This window comes from Pungitius pungitius, chromosome 1 (assembly GCF_949316345.1).
Source record: "Pungitius pungitius chromosome 1, fPunPun2.1, whole genome shotgun sequence".
In the NCBI taxonomy this organism is placed as follows: Eukaryota; Metazoa; Chordata; class Actinopteri; order Perciformes; family Gasterosteidae; genus Pungitius; species Pungitius pungitius.
The window spans coordinates 30,909,040-30,927,147 of record NC_084900.1 but is presented as its reverse complement, the minus strand read 5'-3'; the positions used below and the strand labels follow the sequence as shown (position 1 = coordinate 30,927,147).

The 18,108-nt window shown below is 43.3% G+C and overlaps 2 protein-coding genes and 1 non-coding gene across 5 annotated transcripts; 1 reads left to right on the top strand and 2 right to left on the bottom strand.

Annotated features, from left to right (window-relative positions):
• Positions 1 to 12,254: 12,254 nt before the first annotated feature.
• Positions 12,255 to 15,449, top strand: fkbpl (FKBP prolyl isomerase like). 2 transcript variants are annotated; one of them, XM_037480274.2, is made up of 4 exons: positions 12,255 to 12,362; positions 13,008 to 13,146; positions 13,237 to 13,523; positions 13,910 to 15,449. In XM_037480274.2, the coding sequence occupies exons 1-4, from the start codon at positions 12,261 to 12,263 to the stop codon at positions 14,576 to 14,578; spliced, it is 1,197 nt and encodes a 398-aa protein (XP_037336171.2). In that variant the 5' UTR covers positions 12,255 to 12,260; the 3' UTR covers positions 14,579 to 15,449. The 2 variants fall into 2 exon arrangements, with proteins under 2 accessions (XP_037336171.2, XP_037336170.2); XM_037480273.2 differs by having other exon boundaries at positions 12,323 to 12,475; positions 13,910 to 15,448.
• On the bottom strand, positions 15,413 to 15,485 carry trnaf-gaa (transfer RNA phenylalanine (anticodon GAA)). Its single transcript has one exon. It is a non-coding gene; the product is annotated as a tRNA-Phe (tRNA).
• Positions 15,486 to 16,046: 561 nt separating this feature from the next.
• Positions 16,047 to 17,711, bottom strand: ebp (EBP cholestenol delta-isomerase). Of its 2 annotated transcripts, none has more exons than XM_037480289.2 (5): positions 17,560 to 17,711; positions 16,898 to 17,210; positions 16,777 to 16,813; positions 16,560 to 16,690; positions 16,047 to 16,452 (listed from the first exon to the last, which is right to left on the bottom strand). In XM_037480289.2, the coding sequence occupies exons 2-5, from the start codon at positions 17,208 to 17,210 to the stop codon at positions 16,238 to 16,240; spliced, it is 696 nt and encodes a 231-aa protein (XP_037336186.2). In that variant the 5' UTR covers positions 17,560 to 17,711; the 3' UTR covers positions 16,047 to 16,237. The 2 variants fall into 2 exon arrangements, with proteins under 2 accessions (XP_037336186.2, XP_037336185.2); XM_037480288.2 differs by having other exon boundaries at positions 16,898 to 17,213; positions 17,560 to 17,709.
• Positions 17,712 to 18,108: the final 397 nt, after the last annotated feature.

The following is an 18,108-nucleotide window of genomic DNA, read 5'->3' as shown; positions in this document are numbered from 1 at the left end:
TGCAGCTTAGCTCACAATTTTCTGCTAAATCAAAAGGAATTAGGGAAGCACAAACACGACTGAGTTATGCTTCGCTCTCATGGGGCCGGAGCTGGAACAGACTTTTGCTCTCTCTCTCTCTCCCTCTCTTTCTCTCCCTCTCTCTCCCTCTCTCTCCCTCTCTTTCTCTCGCTCTGTCTCCCAGCCTGTGAACTTGACCCCAGCTTTCTCCCCAATAAACAATAACAGGGTCAAACGCCTTCCTCTCAGTCGAAGGGAAAAGTTTGCCCTGATGCACCAGATCTAACCATGGCAACCACCTCCTCAGAGGAAAAGTACCAAGTACTGATAAGGGAGAAAAGAGAAGGCGCCCGAGTGAACCGGGAGGGGGGGGGGGGGGGGGGGTTCGGGGCGAGCCAGCGGAGGACAAATAGCCCAGTGATGTGTCCCCTGTGGGGATCAGACTCTGGGCTGTCACTATTCAGGCGGTCCGAGGATGAGCTCAGGGTGTATTCCCATCGGCCCACAGCCTGTCGTCACACCTGGCGGAGCCATTTAGATGGTTTTGATGTGAGTGATGTGGTCTAATTGTGGAGCTGTTAGCTGGAGACATATCTGCCTGGTCTCTAACTCGATGGGACCTCACGGCTCTCGCTGCCCGTGCTGCCGCGAGGATCGACAGCAGTGTCTGTTTCGGGAACGGGACACGCACTTTTACTCAAGGTGGACTGAAAGTGAAGAGTGATTCCTCGTAGATGGATTTTAGACTGTGACAATGCCTGCGACAGGGAGACGGGATTAAGTAATTGGGCCTGAGTAGCTATTCAGATTGAGAATCTAGAAGCATTATCGATAAAGCGGATGAAAGGTCAGAATACGACGCAGACCCTAAAAATACACAGTCCTCCGGCGACAGAGACAGATCTGTGGTAATTTATTGTCCTGTAAATTTAGATCTGCTGACAGAGATGAACGGCTTTGAACAAACGCAGGGTCTGCTTCCTCTGAGTTCTTCAAAGGCTTGTGCGTTGAGGGGAAGTTTGTCCCTGCACAGATGCAAAACAAATGCTCCCACAGACCCGTCCATAACGGCCGTCACAGTACGTACCCGTCATGCTTGGCCTCTAAAGGGTTAAGCTTTGAATACTTGTGACCTGTTCTTACTTTATCCCCACTGCAGCCTGGCATTAATAGATTTTATAGCTCCTGTGAACACAATAAGTGTCCCTAGATGTGATGGTGATAACTCTATAATAGAATGTTTACTAGGTTGCTGGAGGATGGCGTCATGCTGGACAAATTGGGAGCACGCACACGCATGAACACACACACACACACACACACACACACACACACACACACACACACACACACACACACTAGCTGAGGGCAGGTGATACAGCTAAAATTAAAGGAATATTTTAAGACACCTCTTATGGAGGAAACAGGCACGCTCCTCTGACAATACATTGACTGGGACCAAATTGTATATAAAAGTTCAAATTTATCATCCAAATTAAAATGCACCTCTCTAGACGCTGGTCACTCTGAAAGCACATTGTCTCCGGCTCTCGTTTCCTGTTTTAAGAGGGAACTGTCCCTGTGACATCATGGGCAGCTGGTCACATGGCTTGCTGAGGTAAGAAATCAATCAAATTACACCCCGAAAAACAGTGTTTTTTTATTGTGTCATTGTACTTCTCACATGAGATACGAAGTGAGTCATTATATAAACAACAGACTGAATAGAACACGTAGCCATCTTTATATTGGTAACTTGTTTATGCCGGAGTTGAGCAACAATGCAATGAAAGCATCATAATGAATCAGGGCCCTCAAAGCAGATCCCCACGAGGTTAAGCATGTATTTCAGGATTATGACACAGGATGAGAATCTCATGGATGCACTTTTGTGTTCATGAGTGTGTGCACATGTCAGCAAAAATGTGACTTATTTTTGTCAGGGTGACTCGAGTACTTCAGTCAGCAAAATACTGAGGAAAAAATAGACAGTTCATGTTTTTCTAGCCTTTTCCTATTCAAACTCAAAATGGTTAAACATTATTTTACTTTTGTGCAAAGAATTATGATCCAACTGAAGTTTGCCTCTGAGCACATATTAATGTCTTTATGGTTTCACAGCCTGCAACTCTCATTTTTGGGTTTTGTGTTACAGCTCAGGTAGAAGATAGACCCACTGAACACCTGCATGGCATCAAAGTGGGACGGACAAAGTGTCCTCTCACAGTAGCGCCCAAAGGAGAGGGACGGTTGGATTTCCACTCATCAGGTGATGAGAAACATGACTCAAAATGAATGTAAATGTTGCTCCGTGTCTGCTCGATTTGTAAAAGAACAACTGTTTCCCAACATGTTTGCTATAACAGCCACTGTGATGATATCTGTTGCACTGGGGGAAGAACACACATGGTGAACGGTCAGTAACTGTAGTGCGCTTATCAAATGTCACTAATTCACCCATCCTCTCACTGCACGGCTAGTGATTTGGGGTCATGTGATTTGGGGCTAAGTGATTGAAGGACGACCCTGCTTTAGCACAGTCCAAAATAAAGTATGTCTACTTATTCTGTAGCTCTACAGATACAGACGTTTTTTTTTCATTGACTGTCTCTGTTACCATTTATATTAGGAGCTCCGTGACAACCCAGAGTTCAGATTGTATTAGGTTGGTTATACGAGCCATTTGTGACCTTTGACGGAATATTCAAAATCCTTTTGTTGGGGGCTCCAGGAGCCGTGCTCTCGGTGTTATGTGAGCACTCGCGCCTTGCGGTTGACATCCAGTTCTGTAGTAAAAGTTGTATGGGCTCGTGTTTTAGGTTGCACTTTTGAGAGCGGCCCACCTCTTTGGCAAAAGGCTCTGTGAAATGCCCTAAATTGTAGAAAAAGGTCCCTCCACGCCCTGAGTGATGAGAGCGGGGGCTTAACCGGCTGCAGGTGCGCTCAAGACGGCCGGGGAGGGCCTTTGAAGTGGAAGCCAACTGGGACCGGGGCCCATCTCTGACCAGCAGCCAGCACGGACACATTCGCTTTCAGTTAACACTCTCCCTTCTTTCTCCATCGACGCTCTTTCTCTTTAAGCTCTCTTTCTTCCAAAAATACAAGTGTATTTTCAGGAGACAACTGTCTTAAAACTGTAATGCAGAAATGTTGTATTTTTTACGATTTAATATACATATAATGTATGAGAGTGAGCTCCGATCTTACTTCACCTCTCACATCTACTGGTGTCTGTCTCATGGCCAGGTTCGTCCCATAGAAAACTCCAGGTCCTCAGTGCCCTGGATTCATCCTGTAATGAAATATGCAATCTCCTCCCTCTCACAATCTGTCCTCTGAACAGGAGACTTTGTGTCCTTGACACTGCGTGTTCGGCAGGTAAGTCATAACGGCTTTATTACCTGAAATATAGAAAATGCTGCTGTGGCTTATTGGCTACACACTCAAGCTTTTATGTATGTAAGCGTGCATGCACGCATAAATGGCGTTTTCGATGATAAGCTCCCTTCAAGCAGCTACATCTGGCTCCTGTTAGGCGTAAAGCGTATAAAAATCAAATGCGGTTTAGTCCCAGACACACACACACACACACACACACTTGCACACTCTGGGCGGTAGGACTCCAGCATGGTGGTCACCCCCAGCAGTCCCAGTCTCTCCAGTACCAACCCTCAGCAGACATCAAGGGCCTCAGCCGTGGACTAGTGCTCCTGGCACACATCGTAACAACAACCCAGATGCAAAATATACAAAATATGAAAACCCTAAAAGCGCGTTGATACCCGTCTGCCGGGCCTCCGCTCATATGTCTGTGGGAGAGGGGGGGGGGGGTGTCAACGATAAAGAGTTTTAAACTTTTGTAGGTGGGAGCGTTCCTTGTCGGACAAGCAGAAAAATAGTTTACTGGAAAATATTTTGCATGCAAATGTGAAATTGAGCATGTCATTGTTTGTTCTTCAATTGTTATTTTGGGTACCTTAAAAGTTTGACCCTCGAGGAATAAAAATATTTCAGTTGGATTTATATGTTTGTATATATTTTAACACTGAAATAGCTTATTGTGTCACTTTGTCGACAGACGGCAAAATAAGTTGAAACTATTTTGATGATCGTATCTATCTATCTCTCTATCTCATCTATTATATCAATAGATAGATATATCCCTTCAGATACATCATGATAACCGCACTACTAACATTAATAAAGATTGGAAACATTCTCTGTTTGAAGTCCAAAAGTAATCAAACTTGATCCACACCACAGACCTCTGGGAACTGAGACCCTAACCCTAATCAAACACTCATAATCCTATCTTTGGGAATTTTGACACTTTATGCTTGTGTTTTGGTGAATAATTAGCAATGGAGGTTGACAACATCAATAGAAAGAAACATTTGTGATGTTCAGGCCCGCAAACTGAGAAGTACGTTTATTTCTAATCAATAATCACACTTCTAAACTCATCAGACACTGGAATTCAATGAATTTCATTTTAACAATTTTCTGGTCATGTCTTCATGCCACTCAGTTCAAAGACAGCACATCCCATGTGCTCCTCCAAGCCCAGAGTGCTTGTGAAAACAAAAATCTGCAGACCTGCCCTGTGTGTTCCTGGCCTTCAATTTCCTGCCATGATAAATCTTGGACGGATGAGTCATCTTGATTTCAGCTTGGGAGGTATGTGCAGCTCTCCAACAACTCCACCGGTATGGATGTTCACATGTAATGCCAGCGTTGTTGCACCACCACCAGCAGCTTTGGTCTCGAATGTTATGTCATGTGGCGTAATCTAAAGCCTTGGTTGCACACGCTGCCTTGTGTCAAATAGTGACACAATATGAAAGCCTGATCGCTGTGAGCCTGTTGAAGCCCGGGTCGACAGCCACAGATCTCATGCCATGTTTCAACAATAGTTGTGCTGCGGCACAGAGTGAAATGTTGCCCTCGTGTCGGCTCTCAGCAAAGTGCGCTGTACCTCTGTGTGTGTGATGGACAGGCCCTCTCCTGGTCTCTGGAGCTCTAACTCACGCTGAGATCAGCCTTCTGGACCGCTTTCTAAGGCCTGAAGGCATCTCCTGCTGCCGTTGCCAGGGTTCAGTATGGTGACAGTGAGTGATGGTGAGAATCAACGGGTTCTTTGGGCCGTCTTTCGTCATTTTGCAATGCACGAGTAATACAAAAATTTTAAAATAAAACAAGTTTTAAAAACAAACTACAAATCAGACATTTAAAATACAGGTAGAGGAAAAATATTCAGATGAATGTTTTTAAAATATTCATTCCAAAGAAAAATGATACATACAATAGTATGTATAGTATTATTCTAAATGCTAATGCATCACGTGTGTTAACGTGTCTTAGATGATATTTGTTGTTTAGTTAGTCCAGTTTTTCCTCATCTCCAGGGTCAGTCTACGTCAAATTAAATATGAATAAAAATATTCCCCTGAAAAGTAAAAGTACCTCATACCCCTTTGAAAAGCCGTCCCCTTCATTTCCGCAGTGGTTATTTTAGCCCCCCCCCTCTCCTAAAGCACATCTGACCTTCCCCACCAACCCTGCTCATCACACAGAAATGTTGCAATGTCTAGACCTCACCATATGCTTCTAATCCAACTCCAGGGTCCTCTTTGCTGGTGTGTCTCTATTCTCCAGGATCTCTCACACAAAGTCCCTTCAGCATCCTACTCTCATCACCGACCCCCCCCCCCATGATCCCAAAACTCGCCTGTTCATCCCGCTGTAACCCAGCTCCCTTATTGCACCTGACAAAAACGATTCTCCTTCTTCACTCGACCAGAAATAACATAACGGAGAATCCCCGTTGTGTTGCTGATACTTCTTCTCCACATCCAGTCTAATATTGGCTGTAAAAAAAAATGCCAGTGTCGCAAGGAATTCCAGTTATCTGAAGGAATACTTTTGAGCAAAATGCTTTTCTTTTTTATTTCTTGTAGAGGAGTGTGACAAGATCAATACCGGGTTCATGTCTGTATGTTCAGCACAAACCCTGGAAACAGCTATCGCTAAGGCTGCAAGTAAAATCCATTTTCACGATGAAGAGAATAATCAAAGTCCTTAAAATGTAACATAAAGTGAAGAATCACAATTTTTCGAGGCAAAGATGACATTCGCATCCTAACCTCAAAGATATTTGGTTTTTCTATCATATGATGTGACGTATTTCATAGAAGCTCGTGGCTAAGACGGGGATTTCACCCATCTACTAACTTAATGTACATGGCATTGCGTGAGCAACAAATGAATGGATCCTGCTGAATCCGCCCGTAGTCTGTGGGATTTGAAGCAGGCGTTTGCTTGCTTGTGCAGTGTGATTAAGCCCTTTAGCAGAATCTTAGCAGGGGAAACATATGTCCACATGCAGCAGTTTCACTGATCGAGCAGATTTAACTGGAGACGAAAGACAAGAGTGGGGACTCGTGCCCACTGCACCACTTCCCAGTGTTAACAGCAACAAGTCTGCTCATGTTAGCATTACAACTACATGTCACTTCGACAGAATGAATTTCAAAGGAAAGAACACAGGGGGGGGGGGGGGACGAGAAGTCATGATAGGAATTCAGTTTTCAACGGGGAGGAATTTCACCAACGTTTTTTGTAAATGTCTCCAGAACGAGAGCAATGAACAGGCAGGAAAGGGAAGGAGGAGAGCAAGGTAGTGACTGATTACAGGGCGTCAGACCAAATGGGAACCAGAGACTGTGAGATGTCAGGAAGGCTGTAGATTTATACTTTACCTGCTCCCCTGAGACCTGCCACACATACGCCCGCTTCAAGCAGAACAAAAGAGGGGGGGGGGGGGGGGGGGGATATGAAACAGAACGGGCACCAAGTTATTGGTCATACAGCGTGACAGGGTGAGTAAAAGAAGCCCGCAAAGATGAGTTAGGGATGGAGGAGCAGAGAGCGAGTGGGCTGGGTCTGAGGGGGGGGGGGGGTAAACAGAACCATCAGGAGAAAACATCAGCTGGGTCTTATTTGGATCACCCGTTTGTGTCCGTTGAAAAGGAGCCCTGCGTGCATCTGCCCTCCGCATGTTGGACGGCGATGGGTGGGCTGCCCTTCTCTGCTTCGGCCTCTGCTTCCCAGGTCTTTGGGCAGCAGGCCGATCTGTATGTACGCAAACTGAAATGTTAGTTTCAAGGAATGAAACAGCAACACGGGGGCACAACATGTCCCAATGAGGGAGGAAATGAGTCAACTTAGTTGCTTAGGGGTAACGCAGCCTATTTTGCCCATTCTTGAAGAGGATATTCTGCTTTCTTGATAAATTTGATGAAGGACATAAGTTTCCTGTGACTGGCCCTGAAACATCAGGAAGACACTAATTGTCCTTTTCCCCTTCAAGCAATCAATGTTGAAAAAAATGAGTCTTGCCCTCTACCATGGCAGCACCCTCTCCTCCAGAAATGATATTGAGAAATACCACCTTTCATCAGCGGTGCCAGTGGAATCTTTGGAGGAGAGTTCTTTGAGAACCGCGAGAAACGCGTCGGCCCAAAAAATATTTGTTTACGAGGTTGTTCTTCACACTCCTTTCGAGCTGGGCCACCTGTAGCAGACACACATACTGTATATCAGCGCTGGAGAACTACACAAGAGACGTCTGGGAAATGTGAATCAGGCTCCCCATGAAACTTTAACAGCTGTCTAAATTAAAAAGCACATAAAGCTAATTATATAACCGTGGTTCATCATATTATAGTGGACAGAATTTGTTGTCAATATCCACATTATATGTCAATAAAATCCAGTATTGTGTTTGGCTAACTATATCCAGGACATTCCGGTGTTTGTATGCTAATTTCCTTGAGCCACAGTGCAGTGGGCAACTCACACCTGGCATTTGTTTCTTTTCACTGACCGACTTCACGCGCTCATCCTCCTGATTTCTGCCTCCCCTGCGCTCGCTCGAATCGGTCTGCTTGGAGAGGTAACTCGCACTTCAAGGACGAGACGCGAAGGTGGGGCGTGACTCACCTGTGCAGCTCACACGTCGTCCAGGTAAAAAGGCTGTTTCAGCGGAGTGTAGATCAGCTGTAAAGAGATGGCTTGCTTAATATTTTCTGATAATCTTCTGCAGACACCAGAAACAAGAGAGCACAGATGTATCATCTATGGGAAATCATGCATGTAATAGCGTGCAAGTAAGTTTGACATGACGTGAGCAGGTGCGTGTGTCTTTGTACATGTAGCAGTCACTCATTGGTGGGGGTATGGCCCATCTGAAAGGTCTCACTGGATTCATCTAAATGTGCTTGGATACTATTGAAAGGTCAGATGGACTGCCAGGCCGTGTGTAGGTATGACTGGTGGACGGGAAGCGTATCCAGATGTGTGCTAGTATGCATGCGTGCGGAGGCTTAATGGTCCACTGTGACTTTCTCTGATCAGGGGAACACACACAGCACGGCAAAAGAAAAGCTCCGTCAGAAGAAACTCCGCAGGCTCCCTCACAGGAAGACCCCATTAGAGCGTGTGCAGCGATAAACGCGGTCCCCCCCTCCTGCCCTGTGGCTTACGATAGCCATCTCCTCCCCTCAGCGGGTTCCTACTCAAGCTGCACAGGTCTCACTGTATGAATGACCCCCAGAGAGATACAACAACATGGAGTTAAGGACTGTGTTTAGGGTCCAGATAATACAAATGTACCCTTACTTAATGCCAGATTCCCCATTATGCCAGTGTGCACACACATATGTGCATGTGGCGTTTTAAATAAATAGTGGCTCCTCTTTGTGTTCACCTTTGTGTCCTCCATTCGTTGATTTGGTTTTGTGGAAATTCTCATGTTGCATTTACTTACTGCATAATTTTCTTCAAGATAAATGTGTGCACTACACAGTACATTAAAATAAAAGAATAAGACAATAGTGCATGAAGTCTCCTCGACCGTGTGCAGCAGTGACACAACGGATCGTACAGACTCGTGGCCACGTTGGATCTCCTGAGGCAATCGGTGACGCACAAGCGCAGCTACTTAATAGCAGTTAAACGGTTAATTGGGGGCCAGTTTCAAAGGGGCATGACTTAGAGTAAATGTGCAGTTTATGAGCGTGTAACACTGCATCTACCACTTAGAGATGCAATACTATAATCCCTGTTACCCCGGGAGTTGGACTGAGAGTCTGTTTTTTCAATTACAGTTGAAGCAATCTCATCATGACATTATAATGTAGATGAATGGCCCTGACCTGGCAGACTCCGCTCCATCGTAGCTATTGGAAGTAAAGTCATACTTTACTGCTTGTGCAACTCAGCTTGTAAATCGGCCTGAATTACACGGCTGTGAAAAGTAAGTCAGGCTTTGTTTATTCTCTCAATGCGAAGATCGATACCATGTGAAACACTTCTTGGTGAAGTAAGCGGTGTTATTAATTAATGTTCACCCATGGATCTGTCCCTCTTGGCCCTCCCGTTTCAGTAGCTCTAATCAGCCTGTAGATCAGCCTTGATCCCCACTTGACCTGGAAACTCAATAAATGTAAACTCCTGTGGACTGCTGATTGGTACAGCAGCACAGCATCCACCTAAAGTCATCACAGTACACCAGATAATGGTGGAAAAAGTCAAATGTCTGTCACCTCCTTTGAGGCTTTTGACATTTAATTTGACATGACAAATGTTTGGATTGCCAAATTCACTATCAATCAATAGTGAATCTACTAATCCTAGAACTCGAGACGGGCTTCATATCACTGAGAATAAATAGTGAAGTCCGAGCCGGTTAGTCAGTATCTCTCACAATAAACAACAAACAGCCCCAGAGGGAGTAAAACTAGCACAGTTAAAGCGCTCGACAAACTCACACCTACACGCACGGAGCATGTTATGTGCAGCCGTCGCTCTCGCTGTGAGGGATAAACACCCGTCGTGTGGCCTGATCTGTTTACGAGTTAGCCTCTGGCCGGGCCAGGGTCGTGGAGGTTGTGTGTGTTTACACATGCATGCATATGTGTGTGTGTATATATATATGCGTGCACGTGTGTTGGTGCGTCTAGGTGTGTGTGTGTGTGTGTGTGTGTGTATCTACGAGTGGTTCGGAATGTGTGATGGAGGGATTACAGGCGAGCTGGCCTCTGCTTCCACAGGGAAAAACATAAAAACACGGGCAGAGTGTTAGACCAGCTCCAGTGCTATAGTGCTTGTGCTGGAGTTACAGGTTTGTCTTCAAAGTAACCTGCTGTCGGTTCTTGTCAAGGAAAAGGTTCCCATATCATTGATGAAAAGGAAGAGGCCGTCAGCTCAACCCTCCTCTCTCGTTCTCTCTCTCTCTCAGCCAGTAAATTGTGTTGATAGCCTCTGCGGTGGGATTGACATTCTCGGTTAGTTCCGCTGTTGGATCCTACTGGTGGTCGGTCCATCCTTATCCACGTGGGAAAGGCCCCCACCCAATTCCACATCCATCCATCCATCCAAATGATCTACCCATCCATCTATCTGCTCTGATCTTTTATCTCCTCTTCTGCTATCTGGACCTGTTCCCTGCTTTGTTCACCTGTCATGCTCCACCCTTTCCCTGAATGACGCATGTTGGACTACCGGCAGGGTGCGACGGCCTTCTGGCGAGCATCGAGCGGTCCGTGAGCCGTGGGATACATGCTTCTGAACTCACCCACTGGGATGTTTCGCAATAGGCCGGCTGGGACGTGAGAAGGAGCCAAGCGGAAGGTGAAAAAAGGTTGAATTGAATTTGGAAGTATTTAAAGATCTATAAAACCTTGATTGAAAAATACATTTGAATTGAGGTATAATTTGAAAATATAAGCACTTGGAAAGAGTGAATTTAAGAAATGTGAAAATTATAATTACTATTACTGTATGAAGCACCTTTAGCAGACAACATATATTTGCCACGGATTCATTAGTACATACAGTTTGAGTACATCTGCAATAAATAAAGCTATTAGGACTGGAATTACAATATGAAAGCCTGACAAATTCTCATCCATCAATCCACACCTTTCCATTTTAAGTTGAAATGCAAAATCAAATCATTAACATTCAATTTTTCCAGAGTAGTAAAAGGTAGCTGAGGCCTTATATGCTCCCTTATTCACTTTTTGTTGACATTTGGCTGCAGCTGAGTGTGCTCAGAGGACATTTGAGAGCGTTTGCTGCAAAACGTTAGGATACACATCAGAAATCAGTTAGAGTTTATGAACATTTCAAATTCTGCTTCTTGCAAAATAACTGAAATTGGATTACATCACCCAGCTAGTGATAGTATAGCACACTATGTACTGGTAAGTAATACCATGTTCCTTTTACTGGGAACCTAGAGAACCCACGGTCTGTTCTCGATATATATATAACAACAACATTTATACTCACTACTACTATACACGAATCTAATATTATATTTTAGAGGTCAATGCTCATCAATATAAATGAGTTGAAGAAATCTACTAGAGGGGCTGAAAGATAAATATTGAACAGATTATACAGGAACAAAGTTAATAATAAACTACTATGAAGAAGAAAGAATTGCATACATTCATTCATCTTTTCAAAGTCAAGCTACGGCCATAAAAGAATGATCATACTTCGGGTATTTCTTTAATTTTTTTTAGCATGGCTTTGCTTGATGAGTAGAGCAGCGACCTTAGATCAAGGCTAAATACTGCCACCTACTGGGATACAGTACCACAACACGATATGAAATGGACAACCCAGGTGATATCAATGTGGTTACAAATTGTTTTTTGTTCTATAAAACCAATAGAAAAGCCCTATATGTGAATTACTAATTTCCTCAATTAATGGTATAAAACTGATTTTTTAGCTATATCAAAAATATTTTTTTCTGTCAAAGGCCACATATAGGGGGACAGATTCCAGTCTCTCTCTCTTCTCTCACACGTACACACAAACACATTATGTTTGAGGGTTTGAGGATAACTGTAAAATGTGTTAAATGTGATGAGATCATTAAACACGCACACAAAATGTAAACATATGCCTGCACTACCGTAGGCCAGAAATCAGAGGACAACATGTATCTGAGCAAGATCCGAATAGTTTTGTGAAAGAAATCAACATAATTGAAACGAGATAACAACAAAGCCTCACAGGTTCCGGTTGTTTTCACCCTCATCCTGAAGTTTAAACGTTCTCCTCTTTTGCTGACACGCGCGCAGAAGCTTACAGGCGATAGAAAGAAAGGGGTTAATTTAGTGGATAATTAGGCGATATTCTGGATTTGTTTTTTTTACCCTCCAGTGCGGTGGAGGGCGCTGATGCAAACAAAGTCCGCGTCCGTCATTTCACACGAAGAAGAAGAAAGCCTTCAAAGCAGAAGAAGAAGAAGAAGAAGAAGAAGAAACGGAAGACGGAAGAAGGTCCATCTCGTTTGTATTAATGTATTATTAGTTATATTCTCACCGTCTGACATCTGAGTATTAGTTTCGTATTGAGGGGATTATGTCAAGTTCGTATCCGCATTATTTGTGAGGTAATATACACGCTTTTTAATAAAATGTTGCTCCTGTATTGACGTAACATTAAGCTAACGTTAACTGATGCTGAGCTTCTACTTGAAACGTGGTGCTGTTTCCAACATTACGTTTTAATAATAATGAGACCTCTACACCCCAGTACATTTACTGCACTTAACTTTCTTTTTGACCGTAAATAATTTATTCGAATAATAGCCACCTTTGTGAAGAACTAACGCTAACCAGTGGCTGTAACTCCGAGTGATCACATGGTTAAATACGAATTATAAGTTAACTACAACACTTAGTAACAGACATTTCTTTATGTTAAGATATTGCTGTTGTAATTTTCGACACTTCCTGTCCCAGCTTGTTGTTTACTCGTAATTATCCCACAGGGGGAGATGAGATTTCATTTGATTCTATTCCAAACACAAAATCGAGTCGTATGCTGTCTCGGGAAACACTGATTGGATGGAGAAATGTATTCAAATGTCTGAACAAACGATATGATCATCGTTTATGTTTTAATACCTTCATGAAATGCAGATGGATCCTGGTCACCTTTTTGAAACCCTGCATGGTGACGATGTCACGTCTTGGGTGTCTGTCTGTCCCAGAGGCCTCTGGAAAGTCCAGCAAAAGCAGCCACATAAATGGAGTCAACAGACTCTTGGAGGTGGAGCATGTATGATGCTTTTCTATTACTTTCTTCTTTCAAAAAACAAAAAAACCATTTGAAATCCTAGCACTCAAACTTTCTCTTTGTCTCTTTCAGCATGTTCATCCAGTAACTGTCCAAGGTTGGGTTCACTGTGTCAAGTCCGAGTGCGGCTAAAAGCGAATCCCGATGAAGCAGAGAGTTTAGGTTCGGAAAAGGGAAATGAGCAGTCAGTCCAACCCGACCAATGTGTCGCAGAGGCAGAGGCCACAGCCTTCCAGAGATGCCAGGACTCTGTGCTACAGGTCCCACTGGGTGACTGGACAACATTGAGGCTGGGAGAGGGTCAGTGTGACATCACAGAAGCATGTCTGGAAGGGATGAGAGCTGGAGAAAAATGTGAGGTAGGAGTCTTATGGGAATTATAATTCAATGTCACAGTCTTTCTGTTTTTATTGACAAAAATCCATCAACATGATCCTAATATTTGTTATTTGATATATGTATAGTGTATATGATATTTGCAATATCCTGGCATGTGTACATCTATATATTGACAGGTTAGAGCCACAAGTGGAAGATGATTTTCCTCTGAGTAGTACTTGCCTGGTGAACTCTTAATATTTCAATGAGGTGTGACAAAAAAGCTACTTTGAGACAGTTTTTTCCTTTCTACTTTTAATGCACTCAACATTTTCAGGAAGCTATTTTGCTTTAATATGACGGGTAGTAAACAATTAAAAATATGGTGTAGACCGGGCACCCCTAATCATTGGGTTTTGCTTTTCAGATAATTATTTCTCCATTGGAAAATGGACTAGATGTCTCTGTCCCTGATCTAGAGGAAAAATTGCCTTTATGGGCCACAGTTGAACTCAAAGCTTTCACACCAGGCAAGGAATCGTGGGCAATGTCTCCTGTCGAAAAGTGTCAGTGGGTGAAGACCCACAAAGAGAGGGGCGGAGTGAGATTCAGAAGCGGTGATGTTTGGGGAGCAGCAGACAGCTACAGCCGGGCTCTCAAGATTCTCATCACTCTCCATGGTTATGCCAAAGAGGTTGGGAAGAAAGGACAACTGCAAGGAGCAGAGGAGCAGAGAGACACAAACACTGCTGATGAAACGCAGCAACTTCCTTCAGCTAATGAATTCAAAACCATTAAAGCAGAGCTCCACTCAAACATGTCGTTGTGCCAGCTGAAATTGAACCAACCTCAGCGGGCGAAGGCCAGTGCAACTAAAGCTACTCATCTGGAACCGGGTGGGGCTAAAGCCTGGTATCGGATGGGCAAAGCTTGCCAGATGTTGAATGAGCTGGAGGAGGCCAGGCAGGCCTTTATGAAACTGTTGGAGCTACAGCCAGAATCCCCTTCTGGTCTGAAGGCACTTAAAGACATAGCAAACAGGGAGAAAGAGAAAAACACTCAATTGGGGTTGAGACTGAGCAAAATGTTCAGCTGATACTGAAATATTTTCCATTAATTGTCAATGTTATCTGTAGAACGGTATTTTTCTTATTAAATGAAAGTATATGTACAAAAAACCAGCTCATAAGTAAAACTACTAATCTGTGAATGGACCTTTTTGTTATGGACATTATGTAGTCAAGGAAAGATGGTTAGTAGACTTCATGAGGAGTTGGGGAAAGACAACCGCTGTGTTAAGGGAATCCATGGCCTAATCCCAATCTCATCCTTAAACCCTGAACCCTCAGCGATTTAACTGAAGTCACCTGGTAAGTGGTTTGTATGAGAATCCTTGAGGGCTTTAAAAAGTGTAAATATAAGTGGAACAGCACCTTGCTGTCACGTCACTCTGACAGTGTAAAACACAATAGAGTATTTAATACTTTTTATACCACCAAAAAACGTCAACGGCTACGTTCGTATGGTGCGACGGGAGACGCATGTCAGTGACGTCAGCCTGGAGCTGCGAAATTTAAATATTGCCGCCGCAAGGAACTGTGGGGCGGAATGCTGCGTTGCTTTCGTAAAGGATGGATAGCCGAGTGGTTCCCAGGCTAAAGGAACAAAGTGGTGAAGCATTGAAGCTCATTTCCTTAGCATTTAACGTTAGGGAATTCGAACAGCCCGTATCATGGCAGCTGCTTACACTACTTCCGGGTCATATCACTCATTTAGGAATCTTCCTAAACAGATTTGATTCTGTTCCACCATGAGGCTTGAATGGGATCATTCATAGTATTTTGCGAGTCCAATAAAATATGTAATACCGTATTAAATTTGTTGTTACGTTGTCGCCGTTTCAAATGGTCAAAATTCCAGTCAGCCAAAATGCCGAAACCCGGGATCGAACCAGGGACCTTTAGATCTTCAGTCTAACGCTCTCCCAACTGAGCTATTTCGGCACCACATGAAAAGGATGAAATCCTATAACACTTATAGATATCATGGTATAAACTATAGGGATTGCGATTACGTTCTCACATGGATGGAAATTAATATTCCTTAACTTTTGAAGTTCGTAATTTCTAAAACGTAATTCCACCAACTGTATTGTCTACGTGGTCTGCCACCTGAATATAGGATGAATTGCATTAGTTCATATTTAATGTTTAATCACTGCAGTAGATTATGAATGAACTGCCATCGGCACCGTTGTGACGTCATTTAAAAGAAGGCATTGTGAACGTTAAAGTATTAATAACATATAAGCTATTAACAAAAACAGAGACACTTCCTTTGTTTGATGCACTTGAAAGGTCATTCCTACATGTTTCCAGTGCCGTCTCTGTACTGTAATGAACTCTAAATCCTGAGTGAAAGTTGTCAAATGAACTATTATGTACAAAGTCACACAAATACAATTTGTGACCGCTTTGTCAAGGATCTTGGAGAGTAACGGGAGGTTAGAAATAAATCTTGTTGTGAGCCAAGATTATGCCTACATTGAAGGATTAATATAGAACAACTATTTAGACTTTATTGTTGTAGACACAAGGAATAAATTGCACTTTAAAAAATCAGTTCTAGGTTTACAGACACAACATAACACACATAGGCACAATGGTTTAATGTTCTATCTTTGAACGTAGTGCTTTTCAAAGTTCACTTTTCCTGAGTAAATGTCCTAGTCAGACACAGTAGGTTCATCCTGTTGTCAGTGCCTCTTCGTCTTAGTCTTGTGGTCAGCGTGTGTCTGGGCTTCCGACAGCTGTCTCCATGCATCCACAATGAGCACAAGCGGTATGACAATCCACAGCACGTTCATGAACACAAAGTAGAACCAGAAATAGACCGGGTGTCCCAACTCACTGTGAGCATAACCATCTCTGTGCTCTGTGTAGAAGTAAAGCACTGCTCCATACAGTTGACCTGGAATCAGATGATGTGATAAGACCCGTTATATAAATATAAAGTCCTTTGATTAACAAAGGTTTCTTAAATGTCAAATGATGAGTTTTTATCTAAAACCTTCTTACCTAATGAAATGATGAGTTGCAGAACAAACCTGTAGGACTTCTTAGTTAAGAAGGCATACACAGCCCAAAAGCTGAAAGGTCCCCATAACCATGCAGTCACAGTCTCCATACAGACAGTGAAGTTATCCGCTCTAGAAATATGCAGGGGATGCAGCCAATTAGCTTTTTCTTTCAAAAACAAAAGTTCAACATAGTTCTATGCAAAGGATGAACTCACATGACATAACGACTGTCTCCTTTGGAGTACTCTTTCCCTGTGAGAGAAAATGTAAAACATTTTGAGGCCGTGTCATCACAGTTCATGCACTTTTCTTAACACTTTTCTTGTTTGTACTCACACAGCTGTGACAGGAAGCTCTGGTCTCCTGGAATAATTTCGTAATACAGGGAGAACCATCCCTCAATTACGCCGTGGATAAAACCACAAACGGCGAACCAGCACACAGCCAGGCGCCTCCACGTCCCCAGCCTGCCGGTGGTCCCGTTCTGTCCGCTGATCATCCAGGTCACAAGCAGAAACACCCCAGACACAGAAAACAGGAACACCAGAATCTCTGACATGGATCGGTCATTGGCCACATAGGTGGGAATCAACAGGTCTCGTGGCCAGTAGGGATGAGGAACTCCAGCTGCTGATGTGGCGTCCATCATCTGCTTCAAGAAAGCATAGAAGACAAAATACAAAGTATAGGCGTGAAATTGACTGGTTTCAATATTGTGGTACTAAAGAGTATGCACATACATGAGGTAAGTTTAAAATAAAAAATGGTGACTGTTCTTTGTAGCACACTACACTGCACTTGCATTAAAGGGTGTGCACAACCATAAGTAAGTTTGATTTAAAAAATGGTAACTCTTCTTTGAAGCTCACTAAACTGTCCTTGCATTGAATCTATAAACGTCCGTTTTTTTTAATCACAAATGTACATATGCAATTAGAGTAAAATCTTTAGAGGAAAGAGACTGACAGAAAAAAATAGCATGTGCAATTTAATCTTACCTGTGATACTATCAAAATGGGTGTCCAAACGCGTTTTTCCACCGGTCAAATAGGAAGCTCTCGAAGATCCAATAGACTAAATCTGTCTAACTAAATGTTATATCAACGAATATACACTCAAAAGCGGAAGTATCTCTAGCAGGGGGAGGGTACTTGTGATTGCAAAGACCAATCGCAAGGCTGTATTCATAGAGCTACTAGCACATGCGATCTGCTCGTCATCTGATTGGCTTTTCACCTCGGAACATGGACTTTGCCATTCACGATAACCAATCAACAACAGCCGTTTACTCCAAAATACCGCCCCCTTTCTTTGTGACAAGAGATACCTATATTTCAACACCGCGAGGAAACTCGCATTGCATTTTAAAATGAACTTATCTCCAAACAACGTTATTTCCCTGATGTGGCTGTTCGAGGTAACTCTCGCAGAAATGAGCGAAAGCAAAATCGATTTGATTTCTGCTCAATGGAAATAGTCCAACCCGCCTGAAAGCCTAATCTAGTACCTGAAACAAAATACACAGGCACCTCACCCGTTCATATTAG

Bases quoted from the DNA above. Each gene is read 5' to 3' on its own strand.
- ebp (XM_037480289.2), bottom strand. From the start codon at position 17,210: ATGATGGACGCCACATCAGCAGCTGGAGTTCCTCATCCCTACTGGCCA. The intron at 16,814-16,897 runs GTGAGTACAAAC...TTTCTCTCACAG, and splicing joins GAGCTTCCTGTCACAGCTGT to GGAAAGAGTACTCCAAAGGA. The intron at 16,453-16,559 runs GTAAGAAGGTTT...ATCTGATTCCAG, and splicing joins GCAACTCATCATTTCATTAG to GTCAACTGTATGGAGCAGTG.
- fkbpl (XM_037480274.2), top strand. From the start codon at position 12,261: ATGCAAACAAAGTCCGCGTCCGTCATTTCACACGAAGAAGAAGAAAGC. The intron at 13,147-13,236 runs GTATGATGCTTT...TGTCTCTTTCAG, and splicing joins GACTCTTGGAGGTGGAGCAT to CATGTTCATCCAGTAACTGT. The intron at 13,524-13,909 runs GTAGGAGTCTTA...TTTGCTTTTCAG, and splicing joins GAGCTGGAGAAAAATGTGAG to ATAATTATTTCTCCATTGGA.